General features: G+C 42.9%; 2 protein-coding genes across 3 annotated transcripts; both read left to right on the top strand.

The window, feature by feature from the left end:
• Positions 1 to 7,992: 7,992 nt before the first annotated feature.
• LOC136464423 (chaperone protein dnaJ 16-like) lies at positions 7,993 to 13,142 on the top strand. Of its 2 annotated transcripts, none has more exons than XM_066463374.1 (12): positions 7,993 to 8,433; positions 8,786 to 8,909; positions 8,983 to 9,065; positions 9,147 to 9,258; positions 9,346 to 9,450; positions 9,874 to 9,924; positions 11,273 to 11,359; positions 11,442 to 11,550; positions 11,631 to 11,779; positions 11,869 to 11,922; positions 11,994 to 12,294; positions 12,389 to 13,142. In XM_066463374.1, exons 1-11 carry the CDS (start codon positions 8,273 to 8,275, stop codon positions 12,282 to 12,284), a joined length of 1,326 nt encoding a protein of 441 aa, XP_066319471.1. In that variant the 5' UTR covers positions 7,993 to 8,272; the 3' UTR covers positions 12,285 to 12,294; positions 12,389 to 13,142. The 2 variants fall into 2 exon arrangements, with proteins under 2 accessions (XP_066319471.1, XP_066319470.1); XM_066463373.1 differs by having other exon boundaries at positions 11,994 to 12,301; positions 12,389 to 13,139.
• Positions 13,143 to 15,006: 1,864 nt separating this feature from the next.
• Positions 15,007 to 16,543, top strand: LOC136464422 (peroxidase 31-like). The gene has a single exon (XM_066463372.1). The coding sequence runs from the start codon at positions 15,096 to 15,098 to the stop codon at positions 16,170 to 16,172; it is 1,077 nt and encodes a 358-aa protein (XP_066319469.1). The 5' UTR covers positions 15,007 to 15,095; the 3' UTR covers positions 16,173 to 16,543.
• Positions 16,544 to 22,395: the final 5,852 nt, after the last annotated feature.

Here is a 22,395-nt window from a genome sequence, read left to right as displayed (position 1 = left end):
TATCCAGTTCCGCGAATAATCCATTTCATCTTATAAGCCGATTGATGAGCTCCATATATCCCTTCATGCACCTCACCCATCAACACCTTAGCTTCTTAATTTTTGAGCATTTGAGCAACACCCCATCGATTGTTTTATAATATAACTTATCATCTAACAAAACATACTTAGCCGATTTATACCTTAGCTTTCTAGTAACTTTCTGAGATGGGTCTCTAAGGTAATCGGCTATTTCGACTCTCCAATCATCATTCGAGGTTTCACTACTCAAGACTTCTTGAAACACTCGATACCCTAATGCACTTTGAGCTAGACAATTATCTTCTTAGTTTTGTGCTCTCAGAATATGTTGGAAAGAGACATGAAGAAATTCTTTGAGCAACTTTTAGCATTCAACATAATATCCCTTCAGAGTATCTTCTTTGCACTCATATAGGCCGATCAACTAATTAATAATTAAATGTGAATCTCTAAACACTTCAATTGCTTCGGCCTTTACTTCATAAAGAAGTTGAAGTCCCTTAAGAATAGCTTCATATTTCGCTTGGTTGTTGGTAATCATTGGCCCAGTTGGAAGAGCAAACTCAAAACTTGCCCCCCGAGATGAAATAATAACAACGCTAATGCCACCACCTTGCTTGCATGATGATCCATCAAAGAACAACGTCCAAGGTACTGACTCTACATAATCAATGCTTGGCTTATGATGCTGGGTGACAAAATCAGCCATTATTTGTCCCTTGACTGCTTTAGCCGATTCGTACTTCAAGTCAAATTCCGATAACGCGAGAATCCACTTTCCCACTCTTCCATTCAGTATTGACATTGATAACATGTGCTTAATCACATCAGCCTTGGAAACAACTGTACACTTGGCCGATGATAAGTAGTGTCGCAACTTAGTGTAAGAGAAATATAAGCACAAGCATATCTTTTTAGTGGGAGAATATCTTGTCTCTGGATCCAGTAGTCTTCTACTTGGATAGAAAACAACTCTCTCTTTTCCTTCAAATTCTTGCATCAAGGCTAATCCAATTGTCTTATCATCAGCCGATATGTACAACTTAAAAGGCTTACCTTGCTGAGGAGGGACCAGCACAGGTGGACACTTCATGCATTCTTTTATCTCTTCAAACGCTTTTTGTTGTATGTCACCCCACTTAAATTCTTGATTACTTCTCAACTTCAACAAGGGAGAAAATGGTAGGATCCTTTTTGATAAATTTGAAATGAATCTTCTGATGAAATTAATCTTACCAAGCAGAGATTGCAACTATATCTTAGTATGATGAGTGCCAAAAGTTGCTTGGCCTATATGAGTGCAAAGAAGAGACTTTAAAAGGATACTATGATGAGTGTCAAAAGTTGCTCAAGAAGTTTCTTCATATCTCTTTCCAACATATTTTGAGAGCACAAAACCAAGAGGCTAATCATTTAGCTCAAAGTGCATTAGGATAACGAGTATTTCAGGAAGTCTTGAGTAGTGAAACCTCAAGTGATGATTGGAGAGAGTCGATTACCTTATAGATCCATCTCAGAAAGTTACCAGAAAGCTAAGGTATAAATCGGCTAAGTATGTTTTGTTAGATGATTAGTTATATTATAAAACAGTCATGGGGTGTTGCTCAAATACTTAAACCAAGAAAAAGCTAAGGTGTTGATGGGTGAGGTGCATGAAGGGATATGTGGAGCTCATCAATTGGCTTATAAGATGAAATAGATTATTCGTAGAACTGGATATTTCTGGCCAATAATATTAGAAGATTGCTTTGAATATTACAAGTGGTGCTAGGACTATCAACATTTTGGTAATGTCCAGAGATCGCCTACGTCGGCCATGAATCCAATAATCAAGCCATGTCCGTTTTGAGGTTGGGGAATTGATTTAATTGGCCAGATTTTTCCGCCTTCAAGCAAAGGATATAAGTTCATATTGGTAGCAACAGATTACTTCACTAAATGGGTCGAGGCAATTCCTTTGAAGACGGTAACCTCAAAGAACATGATTGATTTTGTCAGGGAACACATTGTGTATTGTTTTATGATTTCTCAAACTATAACTACCGATCAAGGGACAATGTTCACATCAGAAGAGTTTGGGGATTTTGCTGTCAGTATAGGAATCAAGCTACTGAATTTCTCTCCTTACTATGCTTAGGCTAATGGCTAGGCAGAGGCATCGAACCAGATTATGATTAAGCTGATCAAGACAAAGATCGAGGAACAGCCAAGGAAGTGGCATTCAACGCTAAATGAGGCATTGTGGGCATATAGGATGGCCTGTCATGGATCAATTAAAGCGCCGCCTTACGAACTTGTGTATGGCCATAATGCAGTTCTTCCTTGGTAAGTTTAGACCAGATCAAGGCGTGTTATATTGCAGAATAATTTGTCAGCCGAAGTCTATAAGAATCTTATGATAGACACTTTGGAGGACTTGAGTTGCCTTCGGCTGCGTGCTCTTAAAAATATCGAAACCAATAAACTGAGGGTTGCAAAATATTACAATAAAAAGATCAAGATTCTCTACCTGTGACTGCGAACCTATCGGGGATACAGACATGATAATTTTAGAATAAAATTACTTTTATCCCAAAATTGGGGGACATGTGCTTAGATCGAAATTTGGAAGAAGAGTCGTAGGGACTCAAAAGCTTCCAAGATCACGTCATCAAGGAATCAATTATGTACAGATTGGAACCAGCTGATTTGAATGCAACACTAGAATCGGCTTTCTTCATGTAGCACCAGTAGATAACGACAAAGGCTACGATCGGCACCGGGACAATGCATGTTGGACTCTAAAAAAAGGAAAAGATTAGAGTCCAAATTATCTTAAATTTGGAATGTCTTCTCTAGGACCAAAAATTGTGCCGAGTCGTACTTAGATGGGAGTCATACGAGGGTCCCGGGTATAAATATCAAACCCTGGCTATTGTAAATGATAGACAATCAATCTAATATAAGTTATTTACTTTTTTTCAGCTTCGGCCACCCCTTAGAAGTAGGAATAGAGTAGATCTTGGCAAGTTCTTCAGCAAGTAAGGCTGCATCAATTCGGTCGACCTCCACTGCTTGTCTATAAGTACCGTCATGGCTTATACCTCTGTTTATACGGTTGCATCGATCTGGTCGACCTCCACTGTGACTCTGGTATAAGTTAGTTATCGACTCTTGTCTAGTTCAAGTACGGCGGCATTGATCCGATCGACCTCCACTACTCGAACTAGATTAAGGTCAAGTTATCGGCTCTATCTAAGGGTGGCGTTCCTTCAGATAGATTCATTAATTTACCGATACTGCTTATTGCTTCCATTATTCATTTAATTATAGCAATATCACTTCGTCCGATTGAGATTGATCTAGATCGGCCTTATATCTTGTTTAACCCATTGTTTGTTAATCTAAACTGATCTAATCTATACTTTAAACGATGAGTTATGTTTTATCGGCTATTTTATATCAATCTTGATCATGCATAGCGTGTGGTTAAGGTGTGTTTGATCTTGAGTAGATTTATTGGCTAGCGAAAACCATTTCATAGCCCATTATCATGGTCTGTGTGATTCTGTCTCACACCCCACTGTTAGCACCGTGGAGTGGGGATCGTTATTTGGTAGATCTGTTGCTGAGAGGGCTTGACCTTAACTATGCGCTATTCCTGGATCAGCTGTTTTAGCCGATATCGAGCGCTTTCATAAACAATTCACATTATGAGATCATTGAAGTAAAGATAGGTTGAAAAATATGTTAGCCCTATGATCTTATTATTGTATTATGACCTATATGATTCTGCCTCATGCCCCACTGATATTAGTAATAAGTTAGGGCCGTCGAGTCTATTGTTGTTTCTACGGCCTGCATGATTCTACCTCATGCCCCACTGGTCCTAGCGATAGATGAGATCTAATATGTTCATTAGATTTACCTTTATTAAATGGTTGAATGATGATGAGCTATTTCTTTCATAAAAAGGGGTTCGGTTACTTGCAGTCATTGGCTTAGCATGAACTAATTACTGTTGACATCTTATTGTCATTGACCAATATTTGTCTAGATAATGATATTAATCCTGAACGATAACCGATTCTTCTTACACAACTCTATGAGCTTTAACTGATTTATTCTTATGAATATGCAGGAATCGACTATTTAGTTGATCTCCTTTCATATCGGCTCTCAAAGCCACACATTCGGGACTGTCTGGCAACACCGACACGTTCCGCCCATAAACTTTCTCTCCTTGTCAATTATAGGGTCAAATTAACTGGCATGTCTCAGGAGGAGTGCGTAAGATCGACCATCCCTATGCTGAAGCTAGGCGGATCTCCAGCTCCATCGAGCGGACCCTTTTGGCTTGCTCGTGTGCCCTCGGCACGGGACGAAATTCCATGTCGATAGTTTGCTTGCTAAAATGGAAACTATGTGCAAACATTGTGATGTGCTAACTAATAAAGTTGCTAATCTTGAAGCCGTCGATATAACCCCCACTGAGGCACTTAATAAGAAATGTTCAATCTTTAACATGCCTAAAAAGGATGCCTCTACTTCTTATAATGATTTATGTTTAAACTCATTCTTGTGCAGCCAAGTTTGTGTTGAGAAAGTTATTGTAGATATATGCACATAAGAGGTTGCAAAGGAGAATGAGCAACTCAAGCAAGAAGTGGCTCGCCTCACCAAGGACTTGACTTGAGTGAAAGGCAAGACAAAGCAAGCCCAACTTCATTAAGATAACACCATCAAGGAAGCGAAAAAACTTGATAAAGGACAAACCATGGTTTGCTATGTATGCCACAAGGAAGGCCACAAGTCCTATGAGTGCAAGGTGAAGAATGGGAAAGGAGCTAATAAGAAAAAGAAAAAGCAAACAAGCAAGCTCTCCAACACCTACACCAATAAGGTAGATAAAAAGGCCTCCACACCTTATCTCTTAAAGAAGAAGAAAAATAACAAGGTGGTGGCCATCAAGGTGAACAAGTAAGTCAACAATGGGGTCAAACATTTTTGTGTGCCAAAGGAAATAATTTCAAATATAAAGAGCATCAAGAAGGTTTGGATCCCGAAAGGAAAGTGAGGAGTCTGTTTGGACTTTGAGGAATTTGAAGACTTGGCAAAGTATAGGTGTATTTCATGGGGTGCATCCTTATGGACAATGTCAATTGCCAAGTGGGTTAGTGAATACTATAGACCTAAATTCTCCTTCCCATGTTAGGTAACTAGATTTAAATTTCCAACAAGTGGTATCTTTAAGCATCTAGTTACTTTTTATACCTAGATTTGCATTTGCATGCTTATATCTTTTGTCATGCATACACTAGGTATATCTTATGGTAGGCTTGTTCGGTTTCATTCTTAACTCTTGGAGCAAACCTACATGGTTTAAATTGTTTAGGAGCACGATACATAGCTTGTTTACAATTATTCATCTAATATGTGCCAAAGTCCAAATTATAGATAATTTCTTCCGAATATCACCTTCGAAATGATTCTCGCATTTATGTGATGTAATGGGGAGAATTTATAGGACCAAAAAGCTATGCTTAAATCTATAATGCCACATGGGGACATTTGTAAGGGCAAGATAAGTTTTCAAAGATGTTTTACATGTGGTACCTTTTAGCTTTACAATTGGTATCTTCAGTTGGGATCTTTTAGTCTTACAAGTGGCATCTTTTTAGTATCATATAACCTTACCCTTTGTATTGCATCTAGCAAGTAGATAGTTTTTCAATTCCAAAATTCTTATTATTTGCTTTGCTTTGGTCGTGTTGTCATCAATCACCAAAAATGGGGAGATTGTAAGGAAAATGGACCCTAGGCCCATTTACTTTAGATTTTGGTGTTTGATGACCAACACAACCAAATTAGACTAATGAATTTGTAAGTGATTGTTTTATAGTTTAAAAGAATGCAAGACGTGACTTGAACAAAGGCGATGTGATGATCCGATGATCAACACCATAAGCAAGACCCTAGAAGCATAAGAGAAGACCCAAGATATCAAGCAAAGTCCAATCACGAAGATAGAAATCAAGCCGAATGCAAGATCGTGAAGAAATAAGCTTCACAGCACTGATCAAGAGGCTCTGCAACAGTAGGCGTTAGCAGCAGCGATCAGACGCACCGATGATACTGTTCATCATCCCGACAACACACTCAGTACTGATCGGACGCTAGCGGCAAATCGACCGGATGCATGAACTGTAGCGTCTGATCGAGTACAGAGAGGTTCTAGAGCGACAAAGTTACGACCGGACACGTCCGTTGGCATGTGACCGGACACCATCAGCGTTCAATCAATTGATCGTGGCTCTAACGGTCGGGACGACCGGACGTGTTCGGTCAGGACGAAAGCAGCGTCCGGTCAATAGCAGAAAAGCGGGATTTCGTCCCCAACGGCTACTTTCTTCGTGGGGCATATAAATAGACCCAACCAGCCATTTGAGATAGGGGAGCTGAGAAAACATACCAATGGTGTTGATACACCATTTTAGTGATCTCCACTTGCATAGTGCTTAGTGATTCATTATATGATTAGCGTAGGTGTTTTACGAAGTGCTTATGTTGATTAGACCACCGCTTATGCGCTTGCTCTAGATTTAGGCCTAGTGTTTAGTGAGGTTTGTATACCTCTTACCACTCAGTGCTTGCGCGCACCATTGTTGTACATCAGAGGGGCTTGTAGTCTTGCGAGATCACACCAACCGTGTTTGTAGTGTGGCCGCCACCGTGTACCAAAGGGAATAAGGCCCGCGGTGGTTCGGCCGGAAGCTTGATAGTGAAGACGACGGGGAGCGGTCTAGGAGAGGCTTGCCGGAAGACACACCGAAGACCCACTTGCGCGTGGAAAAGGCCTGGGGCTATCCACGGAGTTACCCGACCGGGAGCTTAGCCCTTGCGAGGGATTCCCTGCGAGGGGCTCCAACGAGGATTAGGGGGAAGCTTGCGCACTTCTCGATATCTCGGTAAAAATATCGAAATCGTCGACGGGAGTTTGTATATCTCTACCTTGCCCTTTAGCTTCCGTACTTACATTGTTTGGATAACTCCTTTTGCGGTAGAGATAGCAACACACTAGTAAAATCGTAGTTGCACATTTAGATAGTTTATCTTTTGTATAGATTTTGCTAAGAATAGAAAAAAGACCATAATTAAGAAGTAGAGTTTTAAATTGTCTAATTCAACCCTCTCTTAGACGTCACGGTCCCCTACAGTTAGCAATGACATAGATAGAGAAACAAAAACGATTCTCCTGCCAAATCAGTCTTTTGCTGTTTGAATCCAGCGGTGTAAAAACCATAAATGTTTTCGAATGATTCTAGTAGGAGCGTTTCTCGAGTCCACCGTTTGGAATCGATTTTTGTGTTCTAGACTAAAAAACCAAAACGTTTCGGCGTGCCAAACACGTCCTAAGATTTAAACGAGTTTATATAAGGTATACATGTATTTACTTTCTTTCTTTTACATAAAACAATGAAAAAAGTGTTATATCTAGCAAGGAAAACAATAATACATACAAAAGAACAAAGACTTGACATAAATAAAACAATCTACTTACTTTGACCAGGTGCAAAGGTGCATGAGGCACCAGTAAAGACTATTCTCTCACACTTCGATTTGTCAGCTGACGCAATGCCCCTTGACCCCACCTACCAGTGAATCAGTACGTTTGCTCGTTGGTTTCTGTCAGGACTTATTAGTCATGATACGATATTTTTTTCTTATAACAAATCAACACCAATCACCGAGCTTATCAGCCCATAAACCAAACCAGAAGAGGCTGAATGATCACACACCCATTTGACTTGTACTCCGTACAGTTTAACGGTTAAACCTCTAGGGCGGCAAAGACGGCGACGCGGTAACCGGCAGTCCCGGTACAGTACTGCTCGAGCGGAGCACCGCCCGGTCACTGTCTTTTGGGCCCACCTGTCGGAACCTAATTTAATTCGTCCGTCTCGGTCGGGTCGCCCTCCCTCGTGTCCCCCACCCATTTCGTCGGTCTCCTCGCTCCTCTTCTCCCCCGCCTCGCCACCCCGAATTAGAACGAGCTCCGAATCTACCGGGCCGAGCTCGCCCGCTGGCCTCCCCGAGGGCGAAGCCCTATCGGCTGCCGCTCCCCCGTTGACAGGGAGCTCAGCCCCGCCGCCGCCGCGGCTGCGGCGGGTGGACGTGACCGGAGCTCCTCGCCGCCGCTGATAAGATCCGAAGGGTTCCTAGGCTTTTTTGTGGCGGGAGGCGACTGGTTCCGTCGGCTGGTCCGGTGAGCATGGCGGGGCCCAAGTTCGGGTCGTTCAAGGCTGAAAAGGGGGATTCGGCGGCGGCTGCCGGCGCGGCGGCGCAGAGGAGGGACCCATACGAGGTGCTCGGGGTGGGGCGTAATGCTACTGAGCAGGAGATCAAGAGCGCCTTCCGCCGCATGGCACTCAAGTAAGTATTGTCTGCATTGCTCTTGGATTTCGGTACTTCGCGTGCTCTTATTTTATTTTGCTCAGATGGAAGGACTGTGTTCAAATTCTTTTGTAGATTAGTTTGCATTTTGTGCTTATTTTGTTCCAAGTATGAGTAGCTGGCCTCTCCTTTTGGAACCACATAAAGACCAGTATTAGGTAGCTTCTGAATCGTGTATTATATTGGAACAAAAAACAAGGCTCTGTCTTGCAAAGAAAAAAAAAACAAGGCTCAGTTTAGACTGTTTAGCTATCTCGTTTACTGATAATTTGATGGAGGAAACAATGCAGCTGTTTGAGTATTTATATATCTGGTAAAAATTGTCCTGCAGGTACCATCCAGATAAGAATTCAGACGACCCTGTTGCCTCAGAGAAGTTTCAAGAAGCCACATTCTCCTATAACATCCTGTCAGATCCAGATAAGAGGCGCCAGTATGATGCATCAGGGTTTGAGGTGATTGATGGCATGGTTGAGCAGCTTGAGCTGACTATTTTTCGTGTGACTTAATGCCTTTGTTACTGTTCAGGCCATTGAAGCAGATAGTCAGGAACTGGAGCTGGACCTATCAAGTCTCAATACTGTAAATACAGTGTTTGCTGCTCTTTTTAGGTAACTTAAAGATGATATATCTGCTATTCTTCTTTACTCGATATTATTTGCCTCATTATGTAATGCAATATATTTGTGCAGCAAACTAGGTGTACCAATCAAGACCACTGTCTCAGCAACAGTTTTAGAGGAGGCATTGAATGGATCAGTAGAGATTTCTCAGCTTCAGCTGGGCAAATCTTTATGCAGGAAGGTTGGCAACTGCTCCTTTTTGTTCTTTATCTGTTCACTTTTTTTAACACCAGTGAGTAAGCTTTGGTATTTATACACATGTTGGCAGGTAGAAAAGCAGTCAGCTCACTTTTATTCTGTGGACATAACAGATAAAGAAGCCAAAATGGGCTTAGTTTGTAGAGTTCATTCAACTTCTAAAAGTAAATTTAAGGTTTGTTGCCAACTTACTATTCATCCATCTTCTATGATCGTTTGACCATATAACTCCTATGTTACATCAGTTATTGTGTTTCAATTCTAAATGTCACATTCCACTAATAAATGTTGTCCTTTTTTTATACAGAACTGACCATGTAACTTGATTATGTCAATTAACTGATAAGCATCGTCTTCTTTTTAATTGTAGTGTTCCATAAGCAACCTATTTTGTTCTTATTTACTGAATATAAGTCTACCTTTTTAGTGGAAAATATTATTTCACTTCCATTGTTATTAAATTACGATAGTCGATAGATGATCAGCTGATTCTCTTTAGTTGTTGATATTATCGCAGCGTAGAACGTTTAAATAAACCAAGTACTTGATGTACTGTGTAATTGCAGCAAAACAAGTTTGTTGACACTTCTCTTTTCAGCTGTTGTATTTTGAGCTTGAGGACAATGGTGGATTAAGCCTTGCTTTACAGGTATGCATGTGTGTAGCCAGCTTATCTTTTTTGTTATTACAGATGAAAAAAGAAGACAAAGTTCTATTGATTACTGGCTTATCACCTGCCATTCTGCCAAGCATATGACGCCAAACATGTGAAAACAAATATTTTCATACCAAGTTTAGATCTTGTTGATTTGGCATGGCAACCTTGAGGGCACAGCCAAGTAGCTACAGCGCACTGACTGCCATAACTGTAGTATGTTAGTATCAATAATGCTTTGTTTATCACTGTAGATGTGTTTGGCATCTGTTCATTCTAAAATATAGCTGATGTGGTATTGTGGCTGAAGCAAGTCCCCTCAACATGATTTTTGACAGTTTAGTAATGTACTAATATCGTTGGCTGGGAAATTTCATCCTGACATTATAAGTTAATTTTGTGTTTTTTATCTCAATCTCACAAGATCAGTGTTCAATTGGATGACCTGTAGGAAATATTTCTGTGGTATATTAAATCTGAATATATTGGCCTACCCCAACTTGTTTGGGACTTAAAGGCTTTGTTGTTGTTGTATTAAATCTGAATATGTTCCTTAGCATTATGTACAATCCATCTAGAAGCCTTTATTGGTCAAGAAATATTACCAAGGGTTTCAAGGGTACGTGCTATCTACATAGTCTCCCACAGTCCCACTCTCCCAGGGATGAACTGTGTGTACCTTGACTTCATTATTAAATGTTCTGTTATCCATCTAGAAGCTTTTAACTATAAATTTACCAGATACTGAAATGGACAAATGGCTGCTACCACACCACTTCTCTCCAAATTGAACAGTTGAGTAATTAGCTTAAGGAATCTGATTGTGAGCACACCCTGAGCTGTTGTGAGATGCTGTCGCAAAGGAAAAGACAGTAATATCTGGCCCATCAATTCTCGATGCTGTGAGAGGATGTTACTTCCCCTTGGTATTAAAGTCAGTTCTTATTGAGAGAGATCACTCAGTTGCCTATGTATTTAGGGAGAGTGTAGGTGAGGTAGGAAACATATCAATCTACTGCACTTGGATTAATCTAGTGCAGTATTGATTCAGATATCATGTCTAGGGAACCAACCCAAGTAACTCAGTTGAGCCATTTTTGGTAAAGGGAACACAAAAACTATACAGATAGTATGTCATGGATGCACATAGGGCATCGCAAGAGAATAAAACAGACGCATCATTTAGAAAGAGCATCATAGTTACTAACTTATTTCTGAAGTTATTGCCTTGTTTGTATTAAAGTCTGCTGCTTGACAATGTTCTTCTATCCAGAAGGGGATTTTGTGATCTTACCATGTTGTCTGAGCATGATTTCAGCTAATGTCTATTAGCCTAGTGCAGGAAGATAGTGCAAAAACTGGAAAAGTTACTTCTGCGGGGATGTTCTTTCTAGGCTTTCCTGTGTATCGATTTGAACAAAATAATTCAGTTGAGTATACAAATTAATGCCTTTTTGCCTCCTTTTGTTTTTCTTTGTGTGTTTATTTTTACAAGCTCCTATTACTACTAGGCTGCTGCTGCGAAGGATCCTGATAGTGCTTTCTTTAAAAGATTGGATGGCTTTCAACCTTGTGAAGTAAATGAACTGAAAGCAGGAACCCATTATTTTGCTGTATATGGTAATATCATTTTCTGTTGTACCATATCTAGGCATCTGTGACTATTTTACAATTTGCTGAAAAAATCAATCATTTTTCAGGTGACAATTTCTTCAAAAGTGCGAGCTATACTATTGAGGTTGTATGTGCTGAACCCTTCTCTGATCAAAAGGAGAAGCTACGAAGTGTGGAGACAAAGATAATTGCAAAACGATCTGAGCTGTCTAAATTTGAGTCTGAGTATCGGGAGGTATGCAGTTCTCTTTGACATATTTTATTTATACAGGTTCTCCATCTATCATAAAGTTTTAATGCTAAAACACATGACTAAATTGGAAGGTTTTGGCAAAGTTTACTGAGATGACTAGCAGATATGCTCAAGAAATGCAAACGGTATGTGCATTCATTAAGCTGGCATTTGTGCTTCTCACTGTGGTCTGAACTTTCTATGTTTTAATGCATAGATTGATGAGCTTCTAAAGGAAAGGAATGCAATTCATGCATCCTATACCAACAACCCAACTCTGCAGCGGAGTTCCAGTAGCAGCAAAGGGAAATCACCCTCTAAAGGGTCCAAAAATGAGGATGACCAAACTGTAAAGAAGGAAAAGAAATCGAAGAGCCAGCCAATGGATGGATCCAAAAGCGATGACGAGGGTCCCAAAAATAAAAAGGAAAAAAAGCCTAAAGATCGGATTCGAAGGAAGAAGTGGTTCAACATTCATTTGAAAGTGGACAAGAGAAGGCCATGCTGATAACTGCAATGTACCATGTAACTGTTTTTTTTTTGGTGGGTGGGTGGGGGTTCGGAAGATCTATCTCTCAGTATTCACTTGTTCTTTCTGTTCTTAATTTGTAGGTGTTTCCTAGATCTCTGCTCCAAGCAAAAGGAAGGAATTCCCATTTGATGTCCTGGAAGATGCAGCATTTCATTTTGTCGATGATTCCTGTGATCATATTCATACCCATTTTGTTTCCTGAAAAGTCAGGAACCTCGCCAGTTTCAGAAATGGTGTAAAGAAATGTACCACGTAGTTTCGTGACCCTAGTTGGATACTGTTGTATTTATCTCAAGTTGGACAGTTAATGATGAATGTACAATAGAGAACTTTGTAGTGTGCTGTCCAGAATGGCAGAATCCAATTCAGATTTGTTCAATTTGTTTGACGATGTCTGCATCTGTCCAACTTGACTCTGAACCATCTGATCTAAACTACTGATCCTGTATTCCATGAGGCAATCTAGCAATGTGCGATGCTGGTTGAAACTTGTGCGTGGTGCTTCATGAAGGAACAAGGTTTTGATGATTCTTGCTGTTTCAAACAGTGAATGAACACGTTGTTACAACTCCTAGGTTGTGTGAGCTTGGTATTCTCCTAGGCTAGTCACAAATTCAGGTATCGCACGAAGTGAGAAAATTTGTACCCCTCCCCTCAGTTGATAATGATTAGTTTATCCTGTGTGTTGTGCCGTAGACCAAACCGCGCTTTCATGGTGTGCTGGAGACAAAAACAACTCTGACCATGTGTTCGGCACAAAATCAAGCTTTGGCACATCCCACGGACAAATTGTCCAACAAAGGATGTTGGCTTCCTTTCCCTTCTAGCATTAGAAACAGATACAGGTCCATAGTTGGTCTGTAATTGTGATAGGCGTAATTTCCTGGTAAAGTCAGTGCTAGATTAAGTGAAACTCATGACACCCATGTATATGACCATGTTTGGCATATGGTATGGAGGGGTAGGAGGCCAGCAAGGATGTCCAAGTCAAGAAGGAGGTCCGGTTCGAGTCCCCGAGGTGGAGGCCCAAAGCAACTCAAGTTCGAGTCTGTCTCGGCCTCCAGGACCAGTCTGTTTTAAACTGATCACCCAGGACGCATCCGGACTCCGTTTTCGACGATCCACATATGGTTGGAAAGCTAATTTGATAAGGAAGCCAATCCAAGTGGTTTCACGTCAAAAGACCTTCGGAATCAACGGGAATCGTCGAAATAAGTCAGCGTCCAGAATCTGTCAGGGTGCTGCGACACCGTCTTTTGGTCCGTTGGACCATGTATCGTGTTTGGGCCCATTAGGGGGCGCGTCCATGGGGGTGACGCCCAAGACTCTATAAATAGCAGTCGTCGCTCTCCTTAGGGTTTGAGTTTTGTTTAGTTCTTGATTTCCTTATGAAACAGACGTCGTTTTGCTGCAACTGTCGCTGCCAAGGCCGCTTGCTGTGAACCAGGGCCCCAGTTCTTGATCCTGTTCGCTTATGGCGATTAGTCATTTCGAATAAAGACTTAAACTCTTTCTCATTATCATAAGCCTCATATTTATTTGCAATTTCAGATTGTGTTTATCTCGTTCTTGCTTGTGTTCTCGATTCGCTTGCAGGAAAGCCTTCTCGGCGAGGTCAATGGCGTTCGCGTGGTTGATAACCAACGGAGCAGTGGTGTAACGGTTGCGGGGGTCCAAATCAGTCTTGGTTCGAAGCCTAAATCGTGAACATCGAGTCTCCACCAATCGACGCTATCATACCTTTCAAAAGATCGGGCCTAGTCGACATCAGTTAGACTGATGTTTTCGATCGATTTTGTTCAGGGTTGCCTTAAGGCCCTCCACAGTGTGCAATCCATGCCCAAAAATGAATGGGTTTCACGGCGATCAAATGGGCATCGGACTGTGAAGCTGCAATGTTTGAAAAAGTTGGCACCAAAGCCATTAGTATATGTGGGGACTGCAAGAAATAAAATGACTCCATCTTCTGAATCTTATGTTCGGAGCAACAAAGACTAGCAATAGTTTCGGACCAGAACTAGATATATTTATTTTAAGATTCGGCACCGATGCCTCTATTTGCTTCGCTCCTGGTTTTGCTGGCACCACTCCGAATTAGCATCGCTTGTTACAGTGTTTGAAGTGATGCCTCAATTTTCTCACTCCTCTTTAGGCATCACTCCGAACAGTGTTTTTTTTTTAGCTTACTCCATATTCAGTTTGTTTTTTCAGCCGGAACAGTGTTTTTCTCTCATAACAATTCAGCCAGAACAATGTTTTTCAGCCAGTTTCAGCCAAGATTCAGCAAGCCGAACGGGGCCTATAGAGGGCCTCATGGGCGAGAAGTTGTATTAAATTTTTAGTGGGGTTGTTCATGTACTAGAGTTATCTTGTCTTTGCACCCTAATAGTGTGATTTTCTGATCCTCGTTTTTAAAACTAGGAATTACACCTATTTTTATATTTCCTTTTCTAATAAACCTGCTAAAAAGATCCGACGATTCAAATTTGTACGGCTTCCCACTTCCCACTTTCCCGGGCACAAATCGATAGCACTTGGCATTTGCTAAATGTAGTAACGCCCAGGACGAGAGACACACGTTACAAGCAGCACAGCGTGCGCGCGCGCAGCGACCGTTTTCCATCCTTTACAACCGCAAACCTCTCCCCGCCACTCCCTCGGCTCCGTTCGCCTCCCCTCCATTGCCTCCAAGAAGCGCCGCTCCTCGCATTTCTTGGACCCGCACACCCACGCTTCCAAAAGTTAGGAGGGAAACCCATCAGCCAAGAGCTATCCATACGCACAGCGATGCACCAGCACGAGATACCAGCCATCATGCGCCTGTCCCTCCTCCTCCTCGTGGCCGCGCTCTCGGCGCGCGCCGCGGCGCAGCTGCCGGCGCCGGCGGGCGCTCTGAAGCCGGACTTCTACAGCCAGTCGTGCCCGCGCGCGGAGCGGATCATCGCGGAGGTTATGCAGACGAAGCAGATGGCGAACCCGACGACGGCCGCGGGAGTGCTCCGCGTCTTCTTCCACGACTGCTTCGTCAGCGGGTGCGACGCGTCGGTGCTGATCGCGTCCACCCAGTTCCAGAAGTCGGAGCACGACGCGGAGATCAACCACTCCCTCCCCGGGGACGCCTTCGACGCCGTGGTGCGCGCCAAGCTGGCCCTGGAGCTGGAGTGCCCCGGGGTGGTGTCCTGCGCCGACATCCTCGCGCTGGCGTCGGGAGTGCTGGTCACCATGACCGGCGGGCCCCGCTACCCGATCCCGCTGGGGCGGAAGGACTCGCTGTCATCGTCGCCCACGGCGCCCGACGTCGAGCTGCCCCACTCCAACTTCACCGTGGACCGCCTCATCCAGATGTTCGGCGCCAAGGGGTTCACGGTGCAGGAGCTGGTGGCGCTGTCGGGCGCCCACACGCTGGGCTTCTCCCACTGCAAGGAGTTCGCCGACCGGCTCTACAACTTCCGCAACAAGGGCGGGAAGCCGGAGCCGTTCGACCCCAGCATGAACCCTTCCTACGCCAGGGGGCTGCAGGACGTGTGCAAGGACTACCTCAAGGACCCCACCATCGCCGCCTTCAACGACATCATGACGCCCGGCAAGTTCGACAACATGTACTTCGTCAACCTGGAGCGCGGCCTCGGCCTGCTCAGCACCGACGAGGAGCTGTGGACGGACCCGCGCACCAAGCCCCTCGTGCAGCTCTACGCCTCCAACCCCACCGCCTTCTTCACCGACTTCGGCCGCGCCATGGAGAAGCTCAGCTTGTACGGCGTCAAGACCGGCGCCGACGGCGAGGTCAGGCGGCGCTGCGACGCCTACAACAGCGGCCCCGCCATCCCCGGCGCCTTCGGCGGCGGCGCCATGCCCAAGATGTGACGCTGCGCGTGGTACGACGACGCGCGCGCACGTGCTTGTCTGCCGATCGATCGACGGCCGAGCTGTGTGGCACGACGACGACGCGTTGCTCGAGGACCTCTCTGCTCCTCCTCTTGCGGCGGTCACGATGGTGTTAAGATTTGGTGCGGAAATGTGATATGTTTCCTGCTCGATCAAGTAATTTATTCCTAATCCGTGTGCTGCGGAAAAAAAAAGAACTTTGAAGTGTTGCTAATTGCTAGTATAAATTAATTCGTTTTTTTTTTTTGTCCTTTGATCGTCTTGCCAGTTTATTCATCATCATGTATATAACTCACGCAGATTATCACATTGTTTTCTCATGATTTTTTTGCTAAATAAATGTTGAGAAACAGACCGGTTTTTTTTCTAAAACAAACAGATCGTTTTTTTTAATTTGTGACATTTGGCGGCCAAGGACACAGGCCACGGCAGCATGTCTGCGCGCTTGTGATTGGCTAGTCCCGTGGGCGTGCACGTCATAGATGATCTGGTTCTGAAGCCGGCAAATTGTTTTAGTGCGCGCTGCCTTGCGTACATTGCTATGTGTACACAGGTTTTCATTTCATGGTTTGGGGAAAGCAAAATGTCACGTTAAGCGCAGCATAAATCTCTTTCTTTCTAAATCTGAACCAAGCTCGGGCACCTCATTGGGCCACCTCGCCTCCTTTTCCTCCACCGTTGGATTTTGATGGGGTCGCCGAAAACTAGCGTCTCCAGTGCCCTCTCGACTCAAGCGCGTGATTCGCAGAGGGACTCCTTAGTTGCCGTCGCTGCAGCCAGCGCCTCCTTCCGCGCTTGCTCCGTCCCGTGCCACTAGATCGCCGCCTCCGCCGCCTCCTCCTCGTCCATCGCGCCTGCCTTACCGGAGAGGCAATTCTCCGGAAAAGCGCTGGCACCCCATGGGAGAGTGCGTGTCATGTACCAGATGCACACGCTAGCCACAGATGCAGGACTGATGATGACTGTGGTATAGAAGCAATAACATGCAAGAAGAGGACCTGCAGTATGGCTGGCTACTGCGGCTTATGGCTGGTGATTTATTAGCATCTCAAGAGCGGGAGGCCATATGGTTTTGCCATTACGGGAGGATTAAGCCTATAACTGTACAATAGAGTAGTCAGTAGTGGGATAGCATGGCGCATCTCGTCATTCAAATTTGCCATTCTGAATTCGTTTTGTACATGCCTGTATTATTCTGGTGCGGATTTTGAGCATTCGAGAGTGTACGTAAAGCAAGTAAATTTAGTGGAATTGCATGATACGTAACAACAGCTTCCTTCACCATATGACGTAATCATTGGCAAAATCAGCACCATGTTTACCCCAGCCAAAAACTCTGGGATGCAAGTACCGGACATACATTTATTTTTGGCAAACAGAACAAAAATACAAATCAGGCAATGGCCACGAATAGAGCAAAAGATGAGTTCAGACGAGACAAAATTTGGCAACTACCACATTGTGACGCTTGAATTAGGGCACTTATGAAACACACATAAGTTCTATCTAGATTTGCACTATATTTTTCTAAATATTATATGTAGCACAATTTTTTCTTTACATCTTATTCCCTTCGTCCTAAAATAACTGCATGCCTCACTCCTTAAGGAGTCAAACTTTTTTAAGTTTAACTAGATATATAGAAAATATTATATCATTGAATATCTAAATAAATTTATTATGAAAATACATTCTACAATTAATATGAAAATATATTCCACAATCTAATGATACTTATTATCCATCATAAATATTATTACCTTTTGCATATATATTTAGTTAAACTTTAAAAGATATGCTATCGTAACTATTTGCAAATAGTTTAGAACGTATGAACCAAATATTTTACCTTTTGCATATATATTTTAGAACACGGAGAGTACGTTCCAAACTATTAACTATCGTAACAAGTTAGACTAGGAAGGTAAAGCACACACAAAGGACTGCAAATGTGAAAACATAGATTCAGTTAGAGAATGTAAACTACCACATAATGATTTTTTCCCGCAATATTGGAAAGTTCACGCTTTTTCACTAGTTCTCATCATAACGCCTCACAAGATTGACCTCAAAAGAGCTAGGCTCCACGGTTGGATAACTCCGTAGATAGCCCATGAGCCTTTCCCACGGGCCTCCGTGTGACCTCTCCCTAACCATTCCTTGCCGTCTTCACTAGGAAGAGGTTTTGGACAAAACACCAAGACCTCAGTTAGTGTTATCTTGCAGTATTACTAGCCTGGCATATATAACTCTTGGTGCGTGCAAGCACTGATATCAAGGAGATATGTATTCACTAAACTATCTAAACACTAGGCCTAAACCTAGAACAAGCGTTAAAGCGGCCTCTAACTAGTCGAATAAAAGCCCTATGTATGGTTTCAGTAATTGAGATAACTAGTGGACTAACCTTTATTCCAAGTGTTGTGATTGGGATAGGTTATGTATACACCATGGTTGAGCAAGATGGCACTCATGGAGGAGATGAGAGGTGGCCACAAGTTGATCAAGTGCTCAATTCTAGGAAAAGAAGAAAGAGAAAAAAACCTATGGATTGAAGGCAAAGGTATAAGATAGAGCTCTTTTTTTTGCCGGTCAAGACGCAATAGAGTGTGTGATCGGGTTTAGAATAGATAACCATACTATTAAGAGGGGAGCTCTCAAGTTGAATGGTTATCTAGTGCCACTAGGTGTGGTTTCATTTTGCATATTCATAAAACTTAGTGATGTGGTGAGATGCAAGTTAAAAGTCTTTCAAAATGTTTGAAAAATGCTAACTCACACACACATGAAATGGTGTACCACTTGATGGAGTTGAGCACATTTGAAAGGCTTTGAGAAATAGAGTTGATAGGGTGTTTTAGCACTGTGGCATCGGACTTTATGCTACACATTAAATAACGCCACTCAGAGCTGTTGTTTCTAGATTGGCTCGCCTTGCGGTGGGACCGCCAGGGCGTCCAGGTAGCAGTGCGCACAGGGAAGTTTCAAAGGTCATCGAATCGGCGCATATGGCGTTGGATCATGCGCTGAGGAAAGGCCATGTCATCATCGCTGGCAGTGGGACCGGTCGTCCCTAGCCAGGCACTGGCTGAGCTACAACAGAGTCATCGGATTGGCATATGCTCCTATTCCATCCATGAGATGAATCCGATGTGGATTTGGCCCTCTGGAAGACATTGGATTGAGGACATTGCATCAATTAGAGTTTGCATCGGACTATAAGTTGGGGCTTTGAAAGTAACTGTTGGCGCTCTGTTAGTGACTGTTAGGCACCTGGCGGTGGGACCGCCAGTGCACGGATGTGCTGGTTGGTGTCCCAAACGGCTACTTTCTCTCCTCCTCCTCCTCCTCCTCTCTCTCTCTATATATATATATATATATATGTGTGTGTGTGTGTGTGTGTGTGTGTGTGCATGGGATTTGGAGCTCTCTTTGCCACTTGTTGAACCTTGCTCATCCCATACAAGCCGATAAAACCTCTCCCAACTCTCTCATGCTCTCGTGCTCTTGCAAAACACTTCGAGAGAGGGATTGGTTCATCACTAGGCATTGCATTTGTGAGTTGCATTCTTGTGGTACTAGTGATTGTGAAGCTTGGACATTCTTGTTACTCTTGGTGGTTGTGGCCACCTAGACGGTTGGAGCTTCGGTGATTGGTGAGGGGAATTGGTGATTGTTTCTGCACCCCCCCCCCCAATCAAGTGATTGTGAAGAGGAACTTGATCCCGCCTCGCGGAGTGTAAAAGGGATACTCTAGTAAATTACGTGTGGCTAGAAGGAGGGCTTGTGGAAGTGATTCTTGCGACAACCAAGTGGTGGGTCTACCATGTGATACTTGTTAGTGGCTTAGTGCACGAATCACTCACCATTAGACTCGCCATAACGGGGATTAAGTTGTCAGCAAGCAACTGAACCTCGGGAGAAAAATTAATTGTGTCATCTTTCTTGTCCGGTTTGGTATAAAGCCCAACAATTGCATTTCATTCATTCCATTACTTATGTAGTTGAGTAGTGGTAGCTCTCTTGTTTAGTGTAGCACTAGAGTAGCTAGTTGTTAGTAGCTCTCTAGTTTGCTCTCTTGTGAAGTTGTGTAGCTAGTAGCTTGTTTGGTGAAGTGGTTAGATTAGTAATCAACCTTGCTACTAGAATTGTGTAGGGGGATTTGCTTGAAGTGAACTAGAGCTAGTGTTGATAGTTGTTGTTAGGGTCACCTATTGCTCTAACACTTTGCTCTAGTAAAATTGTGTTTTATAGAAACATTTTATAGGCTATTCACTCCCTTCTAACCATCTAGATCCTTACACCTAAGCATTGATCCTAACACTTTTGCTAATCGCCAAATCTTTTCTTAATGGCGGGGAGAGCACAAATGTTTGAACCTCAACTCAACTTTAGCTTTCTCAAACTCCAACACACTCCAAATGACAAGCCAAGAGAGTGTATATTGCTCAACAAGCACCAAATAACCATTGGGAGCTCGAGATGCAAAGTAGGTGTACCAGATAGCTCTCGTGACCATAGCAGAGAAATTTAATGCCCTCTGCAAACCAACTAGTCATCACCGACCGTTGGATCCTAAGGCTTTTCCTTGTGCACCATTAAAAAGTTCAAAATTCCATTGAGCCATAAAAATGTCTGGGCAACTCTAGTGACACTTTGGTATGTGGATCAAATAGTTCATCAGAGCTTTGAGGTGCGTTTAGAGAGGACCCACTCTGAACAATTTGGTGTTCAATGGTGGAGCGGGATAACTCAACGAAGAAAAGATCCAAGAGGCTTTAGTGACACTCGTGAAACTTCGTTGCCCTCTATACCACTCCCGTCACATTTGCTTCTATCAGTGTCAAACTACGATGATGAAGTCTAAAATACCCTTAAGTCTGAATGCTCTGAAAAATTTCAGATTCCCTCCCATGCAAAAGTCCAAAATCCAATCTTTTCTCCGTTGAGTTATCCCATGCTTCGAGGAGTGCATCCTCTCTAAACCCACCTCGAAGCTTCGTTGAACTCTATGATCCACATACTAGAGAGCTCAAATACTCACTTCTAGGGATGGCAACAGGTATCCGCAACTCGAAATCCGATTGGATTTTTAGCCCATTAGAGTATGAATGTCGGGTAATCTATGTACCCATGGGTTTGTTAATGGAAAAAATTGATACCCAATGGGTTTGTGTATGGAGATGGTTATGTTCTAGCCAAGTCCATAAACCCATGGATATGTATATACCCGTATAAGGCACTATAATTTAAAGCTATCTCCCAACTATAATTTTAAGCCATCTCCTAACCTAACGTACTCTAAAATATGGCCCGACTAACAAAAAAAAAACTCGACCTGCGACGGGTTATGACGGCCCCCGGGTTTTTTTTTAAGAAAAAGATCTTCTTACACAGATCGAGAAAACCCCCAAACCCCCGTCCACATCCTGACGCAGCGGTATCCTTGGCCAGTTAGATGGCGTCTGCCGAACCTGGGCCGTGCGGCACTCAAGGCGCACACACACAGACCACAGGACTAACAAACCCGTTACCATCCCTATATTCACTTCTCTGCTCACGGAGAAGCTCTGGGGCTTTCTCCAATGACTAATAGACTTACCTTCTGAGTTGGATTATTTGCGTCTTTTGACCGAGCTTGCCTTATTGAGCTTTTAGCTTGTCTTCTAAAGTTTTCATGACTGTCCTTGATCTTTGCACCTTAGCCTAACTTAGTCCATTTCTTGTATCTCTGACTGAATATCTTATATAATAATCGTTATGTTATTATCCATAAAACTTTATATCTTCTATACTAGCAAACATTGTTAATCCTAATAATTATATTGTTAATCAACCTCCAAAATCAATAAACCCTTGCTAGGGTCTATTTTTCTTAGAGCATCTCCAAGAGTTTCCTAAATCCTTTCCTAATCCTTGGTGTTTAGCAAGATAAGAAAAAACTCCTCTCCAACAGCTCCTAATCCATCCTCCTAATCTTTTAGAACTTAAAAAAATCACCATGTTTCACATAAAGTTACGCACTTCCGAGTCGCTCGTATCTTCTCTCTCCACGCGTGTTTGTTGGCCAATCTAAAGGTGGAAGAACGTGGAAAGAATAAAAAATAGTAAAGGGTTCCTAATACAAATATACAAGAGAGAAACAATTTATAAAAGTAGTTAGAATAATTTAGAAATAATATAGGATTCCTGATGCAAAATT

Source organism: Miscanthus floridulus, chromosome 7 (assembly GCF_019320115.1).
Source record: "Miscanthus floridulus cultivar M001 chromosome 7, ASM1932011v1, whole genome shotgun sequence".
Lineage (NCBI taxonomy): Eukaryota > Viridiplantae > Streptophyta > Magnoliopsida > Poales > Poaceae > Miscanthus > Miscanthus floridulus.
This window is presented reverse-complemented; position numbering and strand designations above follow the sequence as displayed.

What these genes read in the sequence shown, in the direction of transcription:
- LOC136464422 (XM_066463372.1), top strand. Translation starts at nt 15,096, where the DNA reads ATGCACCAGCACGAGATACCAGCCATCATGCGCCTGTCCCTCCTCCTC.
- LOC136464423 (XM_066463374.1), top strand. Translation starts at nt 8,273, where the DNA reads ATGGCGGGGCCCAAGTTCGGGTCGTTCAAGGCTGAAAAGGGGGATTCG. An exon ending in GTGTTTGCTGCTCTTTTTAG is followed by an intron (nt 9,066 to 9,146) that starts GTAACTTAAAGA and finishes ATATTTGTGCAG; the next exon opens with CAAACTAGGTGTACCAATCA. An exon ending in GCAAATCTTTATGCAGGAAG is followed by an intron (nt 9,259 to 9,345) that starts GTTGGCAACTGC and finishes ACATGTTGGCAG; the next exon opens with GTAGAAAAGCAGTCAGCTCA.